The 12,197-nt window shown below is 50.9% G+C and overlaps 1 protein-coding gene across 1 annotated transcript; it reads right to left on the bottom strand.

Annotated features, from left to right (window-relative positions):
- Positions 1–655: 655 nt before the first annotated feature.
- On the bottom strand, positions 656–11,345 carry lemd3 (LEM domain containing 3). Its single transcript, XM_038278138.1, has 13 exons — positions 10,141–11,345; positions 5,982–6,022; positions 5,783–5,852; positions 5,471–5,544; positions 5,298–5,377; positions 3,060–3,199; positions 2,875–2,976; positions 2,702–2,804; positions 2,467–2,630; positions 2,206–2,287; positions 2,031–2,136; positions 1,878–1,956; positions 656–1,803 (listed from the first exon to the last, which is right to left on the bottom strand). Exons 1-13 carry the CDS (start codon positions 11,315–11,317, stop codon positions 1,634–1,636), a joined length of 2,388 nt encoding a protein of 795 aa, XP_038134066.1. The 5' UTR covers positions 11,318–11,345; the 3' UTR covers positions 656–1,633.
- Positions 11,346–12,197: the final 852 nt, after the last annotated feature.

Here is a 12,197-nt window from a genome sequence, read left to right on the forward strand (position 1 = left end):
AATTATGCATTCAGGGAGCTGAGATTGAGATAGTGGACTCTCTAAGTACCTAGGTGTTCATCTGAATAACAAACTGGACTGGACTCCCAACACTGAGGCTCTGGATCAGAAAGGTCAGAGCAGAGTCTTCCTACTGAGGGGGCGCTCCTGAAGACCTTCTCTGACTCTGCTGTGGCATCAGCCATCTTCTATGGAGCTGTCTGTTGGAGCAGTGCTGATCTGTAGCTGAGAGGAAGCGGCTGGATCAGCTGATCAGGAAGATCAGCTCTGATTGGATGCCCTCTGGACTCAGCGCAGGAGGTGGAAACAGACGGATCCTAACTAAATGAAGAATTTCCCCATCGTGTGACAATAATAAGATGTTTTATTCTATTCTGCGCTTTATGCAGCGTACTTGAACATATATTATATAATCTTGTTTTGTTCCACTAATCTACATTTAAATATTGCTAATTTGTTACTTTGAAAGAATAATTTGCGTGCTTATTCTCTTACAAATGGCACTTTGAAGTCAAACCTGTAAATTCAGTGTTTGTTACGTCTTTAATGGCCCCAATATGCAGACGGCTTTATAACATTTATATGCCTGAATAAAAAGCAGGATAATAAGCTGCAGACCTTCCAGTCGATGGGAAGTTTTAAACAAAGCGCTGGCTTATTTCTCAAAGTGTTCACTTTATTTTATCATAAACATCCCGACAGTTCTTACAAAGCAAGTGTCAATCATTAATGAAAAACATACAACAGGTCTAGTGACATTAAAATAGTACATACCCCTCATTAAAAATGAAAATAAATAGAACCTTTTGGTTTAATATCAAAGGAAACTTCTACAAAATGCCAACTTTCCAAGATTCCAAACTATAACTATGCGTCTGCCTGGTTTATCCTCTAAAAAATCTCATGGTGTTCTAGTTCCGGTACATTCTCTGGTGCCACTTCAGAAAAGCACGTTTTAAGGCACAGTTGGATGATCTGCAGCAGACGGTCGCTGCTGCCAGCAAAGGAAAACAAACTATATGAACAAATCTACATAGAAAGAACTGAATCCATACTCATTAGCAGTAAAATAATCAGCTCCTGTCGTTATGTTGCAGTAATATAAAGGTGCAGCAGGCAGCGATGGGTGCAGTGTTTAATCCTGCCCGATGGAACCGGAGCGAACCGGTCTGAGGTGGACACTCTGACCACGGCGCTCATTTAGTCCGCTACGAAAGAACTATAATAAATCCAGTAGAAATAATAGTGAAGGAGGTGGAGTGGGACCTGCAGGAGACAGTGAACAGGTCTCACACACGCGAACCAACCGAGTGGCTTCATTTCATCTGTTGCCACGGCGATGGACCTCTGCTGATGCATAATCTCTGGGTTGAGCCGCAGACGTCCGGATTATCTGCTGCGTTTTTGAGAAGCGATCCCAGCAGAGATTTTCCCGAATGAAGCCAGATGCGGAGCGAGCGCCGGGCCCCGCCCCGCCCCCCGCTCCGCCCCGGCAGGGAGCCGTGGAACAGAACCAAAGTAATAAATACTCCATATACTTTGTTTTAAACTCTATGACACTTGAAGTATAAAAAGAAGCTCTGCACCGCTGTCAGTTCTATGATACAGGAGGGGCCACCCACAGCGCGGCCCCTCATGAGAAGCCTGAGGAGTTCGGGGGCCCGTGTTGCGATTGGTGGGACACGGCGTTGGTGGCGTTCTGGTGCGAGCTGGAAGCCCTCAGGGGGGTGCTGCAGCCCTGGGCCTGCGGGAAGCGCTGGTGGTACCGGTCCAGACGCAGATACTTGACCGTCACCAGCTTACCTAAAGTGGGAGGAACGGCGGTTAATCCGGAAGCACCGCCCACAAGGAGCCAGTGACCTCGGCGTGGAGCTTACCGTCGAACCAGGAGCCGTGCAGCGCTTTGAAGGCCTTCCCAGAGTGCTCTGCAGACAGACACTTCACGTAGACGCAGCCCTGCGGACACAGCGGAGAACATGGAGCCCAGCCGTCATTAACACCCCCCCCCCGCTCAGCGGCGCACGGCTTACCTCCTTAGAGTTCTTGTCTACAGAAATGTGGACGATGCCGTCGTTGTCGCTGCATTTCTCCAGGATGGCTTCCTGGATGGCCACGTCCCAGCTGTCCCCGACCTCCCTGCAGACAGGAGGAAACGGTCAGACCTACGAGCAGCGGCGCTCTAGAAGGCGCTGGAGGCGGGCTTACATGTCCGGGTCAAACATGTTCCTGATCTTCAGACACGGCGTCAGGCTGTTTGGCGGAGAATTCCTGCGGTCCAGAGGGAAAGCTGGAAAAAAAATGGAAACATGTCAGCGCTTCGACCATCATCGGAGAGATGTTAGAAAGATGGCCGACGGAGGAAGCGCCACCGTGCCAGGTGGCGGACGCTTCCACTGCGACCAGGAGGCCGATCTGCGGGTCCCTCTTCCTCCAGTGACGCTTCCTCCCTTGGCAGCAGACACAAACCTTTTCCCTGCCACACTTTGGATTTGTCGCAGCTGAGGGACGGCTGGATCCACCGCCACACCAGGAAGTCTGCTCCCTTGATGGTCTGGGTCTCCGTTCGGATCCTGGACTCGTTGGCAGAGAGGAACTTCACGGCTCGATTCCAGACCGTATTCATCTTCCTCCTGGGAAAGCGTCCAGATGTCAGCTTATCCACCGCATCAATGAGCCGCCGCAGTCTGAACGACCAACTCACCGATCCTGAGGCTGGAGCAGCGAGTCTCTGACGTGAGGGATGGGCAGATACGGCTCCAGGTCCCGGTTCTCCTGGCAGGCCTCGCCGTGGGTCCTGAGCACATCTGGACCAGAACAAGCCAGTCAGTCAGTGAGAACAGGATGAGAGCAGACGTTCAGAGCGGCCGTCCTCACCGATGATCCTCTCCACCATGTCGTACATCTGCCTGGTCTCCTCCTCCTCCCTCCTCCAGCGGTGCTTCACGTAGCACACGGCGCTCCACGCCAAGCCTACGACTACACGCATCATCCAAACAGAGCGTCAGGCTGAGCTTTAACTCGTCACGAAGGATCAACCAGAACCGCTGTGGTCCACTCACCAACGACCACCAGGACCACTTTGCTCACGACTGAGAGAAAGGCTCTGCGGAAGCGGCAGGCGAACGGCATCCTGGGATGAGTGGATTCTAACCAGGAGATCTCCGACACGTCCGTCACCGGATCATCTGATCCGCTAAGCCTGGAAAACACAAACCGCTCCGGATCAGTTGGCTCCCAGCGTCAGGCTGTTCAGTCCGTTAGCCATATTAAGCTACACTACGTTTAACTTCCTGTCAACAACAACCGTTCCTTTTCTACAAGTAGAATAAAGGTTTTATTGGTTTGGTGTAGAAGGCTTCCAGCCGTACATGTTTGAGCCCTTGCCTCGCAACGCTGCCAGTTCTGTTAGCTCTACGCCTGCTGAAGACACAGACGTCCATCCCTGTGAACACTGGGACGCAACTCCATGGGAAAGGAAAGGATTCTGGTTTCAACCGTTGCGTATTTTAGCTGCGACACATGAATCAAGATGCTATGACCGATAAAAATTGATTGACAGATGACCGTTGATCTATGATTGATATATGATCAGGCTGACGTAGAACTAACTGGCCTGCAGAAGATAACAGGAAAAAAACACAGATTTTAAGACAGGATTTTTTTTTTTTATAGAAATGTTCTAAATTTTGGGGCAAAATAGTCTGATAAAGAGTATATTTATGTACATGTTTAAGCCAGAATGATTTAACATTTAAATATGAATTCCCTACGACTTGAAGAAATGGGTGAGATCAGATCTGGTACCTACAGCAGCAGGCAGAGCTGGAAATCCCCGGTGAAGCTGCCTAAAGGCTGTCGGGGATTTCCTGTTCAGTGTCGCCAACTAAGAGCTTTTCTAGCTAAATCTGCCGCCATTCAGACCCCTCCAGTGCCTTTACTTTAAAAAAAAAAATCTGTTTAAAAACATTTCTGTTCTAATGGAGACTTTGGCGACATAAAAGCACTGAACTCTGTCCTCCTGAGCGAGTGGATCTTTAGCCTCTCTCTGCCTGCGCTGCAGCAGAGTAAACGTTTCCACTTTGAATCCAGATTGTAAATGAAATGTGCAAAGCTGCAGCTAATCCAGCCCTGAAATGCAAAACTGAATCATGAAAATTATTTTGAACTGATGTTCATCTCACATAAAATAACTGCATTTTAACAGCTTCATTCTCTCCTCTTATGACCTCCACGTATCTCCACCCTGCTGCAGCTTTCTTCTTCTTCTTCTTCTTCATGTTTTTGTTAAGTTTCAAACAACAAATACAGCATTTAACCCACCAATAATTACCAAGGGTGGAACTAATCTGCTGAATTATATGCTTGATAAAACTCTCTCTGCGCTGCTTGGACAGACAGCCACAAAAAATAAATGAATGACGTATGCAAATGATGCAATGACATCATCACGCCTTCTAGGACAGCCGATACAGACGCGTCCTGCTGTATTTGGCAATGCCGGCCGTGTGGAGCAGCTTGGAGGGAACATAAAGAGTTTTTAAGGTTTGTGGTAAAAAAAAAAAACAAGAACTAGAAAATAAAATCTACTTTTGTTTGATGCAGGTTTTAATACCTTTAGTTAATGAAGGTATTTATAAACCGTTTCGCTGCAGTGATTGAGTGGATTAATAAGGCCTGGATTCTCTTTCTGATTGGTTGGCTCAGATTTCTGAACTCCAGTGTAGATCTAAAGTTTTAAAAATGTTCCCTGATCTTCAGCCAATCCACTACTGCATTAAATAGAAATCTAAATAATTCATTTTGTTCTTAAATTAAGGAGGTAAGAGAGACACTTTGCCAAAGGAACAAGACAATTTACATTTCAAATAAGAAAAACTATTGAATTGTCTTTTTCTGGTACATATTATCTCATTATCTTGTTTTAAGATTTAAGATAATAATTTAATTGGCAGATCATCTTATTTACCTGCTCAGATTAAGGCTAAATACACTTAATTTTGACCGATTTCTAGATTTTTGCAGTTAGATGCCAATATTCTCTGGCCTCCAAACCAAACCCAGACTAAGAACTCTGAGCCCGGTTTGAAACCCACAGCGACCCAAAGGTCAGAATGAGGAGATTAATCTCCTAGTCTCTGAAATGATCAAAGATCAGAGTTTGTCAGTCAGACGAAGCAATAAGATCCGACGGTTCTGAACCCGCCTCCCCATCAGCTCCACACACCCAACCACTGAAGGTGGATTAAAGGTTCTGATCCAGATCTCCCTGGAACCCAGACCCGTGGCTGAGGACTCACCTGATCCCAACATCCTGATTGGTTCTGATGATCCACTCCAGAGAAACATCAATAAAACCTTTAAAGGCTCCATCCTGGGCCTGAAAACATAAAGAAACATCAGATCCCAGATTATTCCGCCTCTATTCCAGGAGGAGCGTTCAGACTAATCCTAGTCTGGATTATTGACCCACCTCCAAATATTCTGCCACCTTCTCTCTGGACAGACTCCTGTTGGGAAACCGCTGGTCTCCACAGTCATGGTGACCTGGAAGAGAGTCAAACAGGAAACCAGTGGTGAGCATATAATCCCAGGTTAGGACCTAATCTCATAGAAGGATCATGTAAACAACCGATCCTTAAACTTAGACAGGTTTTATTTATTTGTATTATTATTTCCTTTGTATTATTTATTTATTCTTAAAGGTTTTGTGCAGCGAACATGAAGGATTAGAAGAGCTGAATGACAGATTATAAGCGTGGGGTGATAGAGAGTCGGTAGCTACCAGCAACGACGGCCAGGTGGTCATGAAGACTGAGCAGCAGCTTCAGGATCACTTCTCTCTCAGCCTCATCCTGCAAAGACAAACACCTGGTTACCATGGCGCCGTAACGCTGCTGGTCTGCTGGGACCTGCTGTGCGGATTCGCCTCCTTTCTGCCCCCATCATCACAGCAGGCCGCCGAGTTCAAAGGTCATACTTACGTAGGAGGCGTCGAAGTCGCTCCCGAAGGGATGGCTTTTAACTGCAGCAGAGGAGACAAAGCAGCAGCGTTACCACAGTTCAGAACATCAGCATCGGATCAGAACCGAGCTCTGCTGACGGACCAGAACCTTCTGGTTTGGGAATTACTGGGTTTTCCAGAAATTGCCAAACTTTTCCAGGTTGTGGACCCTCAACAGCATCAGCTTCTGGCCTATAAACCCAGAATGCTACAAAAATACATAAATAAAATCAACTTTCAAATATTTTCCTTCTTTTATTCACCATTAAGTAACAATTTCACTATTTTAGAGTGAATATTAACAGGTTCTCAATAATGAAAAAGAGAAGAGGATAAGCGGTGTGTGCAGAGGGGGGCGGGGCTTAGTATAGCTAAAACCAAGACTGCATCAGAATAAATGATCATAGCGGGAACTTTAACTCATCGATCATAGCGGGAACTTTAACTCATCGATCATAGAGGGAACTTTAACTCATCGATCATAGCGGGAACTTTAACTCATCGCCATGGCGATAAAAGGCCATTTTCTGTCCTCTAGCTTCACCAGAGGAACTCAGCTGTGATGGTGAACCGGCCCCGTGCTTTATGCTCACCATCATTCATTAATAGATCAACCGAAACAATGAGCGGAGCAGCTTCAGGTCAGCTGGACTGAAAATAATCAGCCTTAAAAACCGGCAGCAGAGGATCTCTGATCCAAACTGCTGGAAATCAGACAATCTGAGCCAACTTTCAGTTATAAACATGATTTGAATAAGAAGCGACGAGGTCATTACGATCACACACTAAGTGACCACATTTAATGGTTTTACCCCCAAATGACAGCAAAACCTGGAAGATCCACACATCAGTAAGCAGAACATCTCAGAGACGCTAGCTTACGTCTCAGAAACGCCCAGTCGGCGTCTAAGAGATGCCATCTAGCCAGCCAGTGTCTCAGAGACGCCTGCCAACATCTCAGAGATGCCAGCCAGCCCGCCTACGTCTCAGAGACGCCATCCAGCCAGCCATCGGAGACGCCCGCCAGCGTCTAAGAGATGCCATCTAGCCAGCCAGTGTCTCAGAGACGCCCGCCAACATCTCAGAGACGCCATCCAGCCAGCCAGTGTCTCAGAGACGCCATCTAGCCAGCCAGTGTCTCAGAGACGCCCGCCAACATCTCAGAGACGCCATCCAGCCAGCCAGTGTCTCAGAGACGCCATCTAGCCAGCCAGTGTCTCAGAGACGCCCGCCAGCGTCTAAGAGATGCCATCTAGCCAGCCAGTGTCTCAGAGACGCCCGCCTACGTCTCAGAGACGCCATCCAGCCAGCCAGTGTCTCAGAGACGCCATCTAGCCAGCCAGTGTCTCAGAGACGCCCGCCAACATCTCAGAGACGCCATCCAGCCCGCCTCTCAGAGACGCCCGCCTACGTCTCAGAGACGCCATCCAGCCAGCCAGTGTCTCAGAGACGCCATCCAGCCAGCCAGTGTCTCAGAGACGCCATCCAGCCAGCCAGTGTCTCAGAGACGCCATCCAGCCAGTGTCTCAGAGACGCCATCCAGCCAGCCAGTGTCTCAGAGACGCCATCCAGCCAGTGTCTCAGAGACGCCATCCAGCCAGTGTCTCAGAGACGCCATCCAGCCAGCCAGTGTCTCAGAGACGCCATCCAGCCAGTGTCTCAGAGACGCCATCCAGCCAGCGTCTCAGAGACGCCCTCCAGCCAGCCCGCCTCTCAGAGACACCCGCCTACGTCTCAGAGACGCCCGGTCGGCGTCTAAGAGATGCCATCTAGCCAGCCAGTGTCTCAGAGACGCCTGCCAACATCTCAGAGATGCCAGCCAGCCAGCCTACGTCTCAGAGACGCCATCCAGCCAGCCATCGGAGACGCCCGCCAGCGTCTAAGAGATGCCATCTAGCCAGCCAGTGTCTCAGAGACGCCCGCCAACATCTCAGAGACGCCATCCAGCCAGCCAGTGTCTCAGAGACGCCATCTAGCCAGCCAGTGTCTCAGAGACGCCCGCCAGCGTCTAAGAGATGCCATCTAGCCAGCCAGTGTCTCAGAGACGCCCGCCAACATCTCAGAGACGCCATCCAGCCAGCCAGTGTCTCAGAGACGCCATCTAGCCAGCCAGTGTCTCAGAGACGCCCGCCAGCGTCTAAGAGATGCCATCTAGCCAGCCAGTGTCTCAGAGACGCCCGCCTACGTCTCAGAGACGCCATCCAGCCAGCCAGTGTCTCAGAGACGCCATCTAGCCAGCCAGTGTCTCAGAGACGCCCGCCAACATCTCAGAGACGCCATCCAGCCCGCCTCTCAGAGACGCCCGCCTACGTCTCAGAGACGCCATCCAGCCAGCCAGTGTCTCAGAGACGCCCGCCAACATCTCAGAGACGCCATCCAGCCCGCCTCTCAGAGACGCCCGCCTACGTCTCAGAGACGCCATCCAGCCAGCCAGTGTCTCAGAGACGCCATCCAGCCAGCCAGTGTCTCAGAGACGCCATCCAGCCAGCCAGTGTCTCAGAGACGCCATCCAGCCAGCCAGTGTCTCAGAGACGCCATCCAGCCAGCCAGTGTCTCAGAGACGCCATCCAGCCAGTGTCTCAGAGACGCCATCCAGCCAGTGTCTCAGAGACGCCATCCAGCCAGCCAGTGTCTCAGAGACGCCATCCAGCCAGCCAGTGTCTCAGAGACGCCATCCAGCCAGTGTCTCAGAGACGCCATCCAGCCAGTGTCTCAGAGACGCCATCCAGCCAGCGTCTCAGAGACGCCATCCAGCCCGCCTCTCAGAGACGCCCGCCTACGTCTCAGAGACGCCATCCAGCCAGCCAGTGTCTCAGAGACGCCATCCAGCCAGCCAGTGTCTCAGAGACGCCATCCAGCCAGCCAGTGTCTCAGAGACGCCATCCAGCCAGTGTCTCAGAGACGCCATCCAGCCAGCCAGTGTCTCAGAGACGCCATCCAGCCAGCCAGTGTCTCAGAGACGCCATCCAGCCAGTGTCTCAGAGACGCCATCCAGCCAGTGTCTCAGAGACGCCATCCAGCCAGTGTCTCAGAGACGCCATCCAGCCAGCCAGTGTCTCAGAGACGCCATCCAGCCAGCCAGTGTCTCAGAGACGCCATCCAGCCAGTGTCTCAGAGACGCCATCCAGCCAGTGTCTCAGAGACGCCATCCAGCCAGTGTCTCAGAGACGCCATCCAGCCAGTGTCTCAGAGACGCCCGCCAGCATCTCAGAGATGCCCTCCAGCCAGCCCGCCTCTCAGAGACACCCGCCTACGTCTCAGAGACGCCCGTCAGCGTCTTAGAGATGCCATCTAGCCAGTGTCTCAGAGATGCCATCCAGCCAGTGTCTCAGAGACGCCATCCAGCCAGCCAGTGTCTCAGAGACACCATCCAGCCAGTGTCTCAGAGACGCCATCCAGCCAGTGTCTCAGAGACGCCATCCAGCCAGCCAGTGTCTCAGAGACGCCCGCCAGCATCTCAGAGATGCCCTCCAGCCAGCCCGCCTCTCAGAGACACCCGCCTACGTCTCAGAGACGCCCGTCAGCGTCTTAGAGATGCCATCTAGCCAGCCAGAGACGCCATCCAGCCATCGGAGACGCCCGCCAGCATCTCAGAGAAGCCATCCAGCCAATGGAGACGCCCGCCAGCCCGCCTCTCAGAGACACCCGCTAGCGTCTCAGAGACGCCAGCCAGCATCTCAAAGCGAGCTAACATTACGCTCCAATCCACACAGATTTAATTTAGAGAAAAAGCCACAGACCTCCATCAGGGTAAAAGAGGAGGCTACAGACCCACAACCCATCCTGGGATGGTTGGAACAGTGGGAACAATGGGAACAGTGGGAACAGTGGGAATAATGGGAACAGTGGGAATAATGGGAACAGTGGTGACTGTGGAGCCAAAATGACTCCCCTCCAGTCACTTGTTCCTACTAGAGCTGAAGAACATCCCTTCCAGCTTCCAGAGTGGCCTAGTCAAAGCCCGCACTGAGACCTAGTTAGGATCAGTGAGTTCCATCCAGCCTGAGCTGCCTCTGGTTGACCTTCACCTCTTCCATGGTCTGATCTACAGCTAAAGATCTGCAGTTTTTCTGGAGCTGCTCTCATCCACATTCAACCAAAGCAGTTTGCTCTGATCTGAGGGACACATTCACACTTACTGAGTCCCTCTCCTCCAGGGGCCCCGGAGCCCCTCATCCGGATGTAGAGGAGGCCGAGCAGGAGGAAGAAGAGGCAGGCGGCGGTGAGCAGGAACATGGACAGGTAGTGGGCGCTGAAGCTCCCAGAGGGGCCCTGGCCCTCCCGGTGGAACTGCAGCAGCAGATCATCCTCAGGGGCGGACACCTTCTTTTTGGGGCCTGCGTGGTTTGGCAGCGGGCTGTGGTTGGAGAAGCCCCCAGGGGCCGGGCTGCGGTAGGCGGGGAAGCGCTGCCTGGTCCCCGCGCTGCTCCTCCTGGGGGGCCCCTCCTCACTGTTCACATGGTTGTTCTCACAGGGCCTGCTCTGGGGGTCCAGGGGGACGTAGAGGGGCTTCCTGGGGAACATGTGGCGCCCAGACCCCCCCGATGCCTCCAGGTCTGCCCTCCTCATCCTCTCCCCGTCCTCCTCTCTGCCCCCAGCCATAGATCTGCTCCCAGGCGGAGAAAAGTTCTTCCCTCTGGACCCTCTGCCGTCTGCATGGGGGCCAAAGGGCCCCGCGGTGGAGATCCGCCGCAGCTCTAAGCTCCTCCGGTCTGGCTCCAGGCCTCCAGGGGCCCCGACCTCCTCCTCCTCCTCTGAATCGGAGTAGTCTCCGGCTAGTTTGCTAGAGCTGAGAGGAGCGGAGCGGCGGCCGTTAACAGGGCGGGAGTTCGGCTCCTCCTCGTCGCTCAGCTCTTCGCCATCAGGCCGGGATCTGTTCCCGGTTCCCCGGCCCAGCGCGGCGGCCGGCTGTCCGTCTGGCGCCGGCAATGAATCGCCTTTCAGGGCAGCCTTCCTGTTCGCCTCCACCGGCGGCTGGTTCTGGTTCCGACCGGTTCGTTTCGTGTGATCCAGAGCCGTCCTTTTCAGCGGCGTCTCGGCGTCTGATTCGTCGGAGCTGAAGCCGAGGACGGAGGACTTAAGGCCCGGTCTCCTGCCGGAGCTCAGGCGCCTGACGTCATGTCTACCTGGCCTCGGTGCCCCCGTGCTGCCGCCGCGGCCTTTCCCCCGCTGCTCCCGCTGCTGCTGCTCCTCCAGAAACTTCTTCAGCTTCTTCAGGTAAACCGGACGCGTGTTTTCGGTCACCGGACCGGGACTGAATCCATAGAACTTCAACTGGGAAAAAAGCTCCTCGTCAGTGATCTGCGTCGACGCCATCTTTGGAGGGGGGAAAAAAAATGTCTGAACTCCTTCTTCTTCGTCTGTTTCTTTCTTATCTGCTGTCACCAACATGAAGCAGCGTTACTGACACCTAGTGGTTGTTAGAGAGACATGACTGGATTACAGTGAAATAAACCACATAAAGCACAGAACTGTCAGAGAACAAAGAAAAAATACGTCGTTATTTTACTGAAGTAGACATTTTGGCTGGAGTATTAAAAAAAAAATCCAATTACCTCTAATCTCTACGTTTTAAAAATAGACTCGTTAGATTAGTTTCATTTAAGCTCATTTTCGTTATGGCCTGTTGTTATTTGAAAAAAAAAATAAAAACCATCAAAATAATTAGTTTCATCCAAACAATTAATTCCTTTGAGGTTGGAATTTGTGCTGCCCCAACTTGTTGTTCACCACATATCAAAATAAATAGTTTTTCTACATGATTTAAAGTTAAATAAGACACCGTTACCATTATTTATAAAACTAAGAAAAATAAATCTAAGGAAGTTATCATCCAGAATTGTAGAAAAAAATTCCTTTAATAAGGTAGAGTAGTAAAACTTCTGACCTTAACAGTTTTTACTGCATTGTATTTTAAAAATGGTACTTTTACACTTTTAATGGAGTAAAAAGCTTAAGTTGATTCTCTAATTTCTATAAAAGTGTTTTCAAAGAGCAGGATTTATATTTCTACTGGAGTAGACTTATAAACTATTACTGTCGTTTGTATAAACTCTGTGTACAAAATGTTGTTTAGTAAAGCTTTACAGACAGTAAATGAACATTTCCATCTATAAAGTGCAGCAGTGATCAAATGTAAACAGTGTGGGAGAAAATGAAAAGTTGTGAACACACCATCCTCCTCCCCTTTTCCCTG

Source organism: Cyprinodon tularosa, unplaced genomic scaffold, assembly GCF_016077235.1.
Source record: "Cyprinodon tularosa strain WSP-4 unplaced genomic scaffold, ASM1607723v1 ctg1387, whole genome shotgun sequence".
NCBI classification, from domain to species: domain Eukaryota; kingdom Metazoa; phylum Chordata; class Actinopteri; order Cyprinodontiformes; family Cyprinodontidae; genus Cyprinodon; species Cyprinodon tularosa.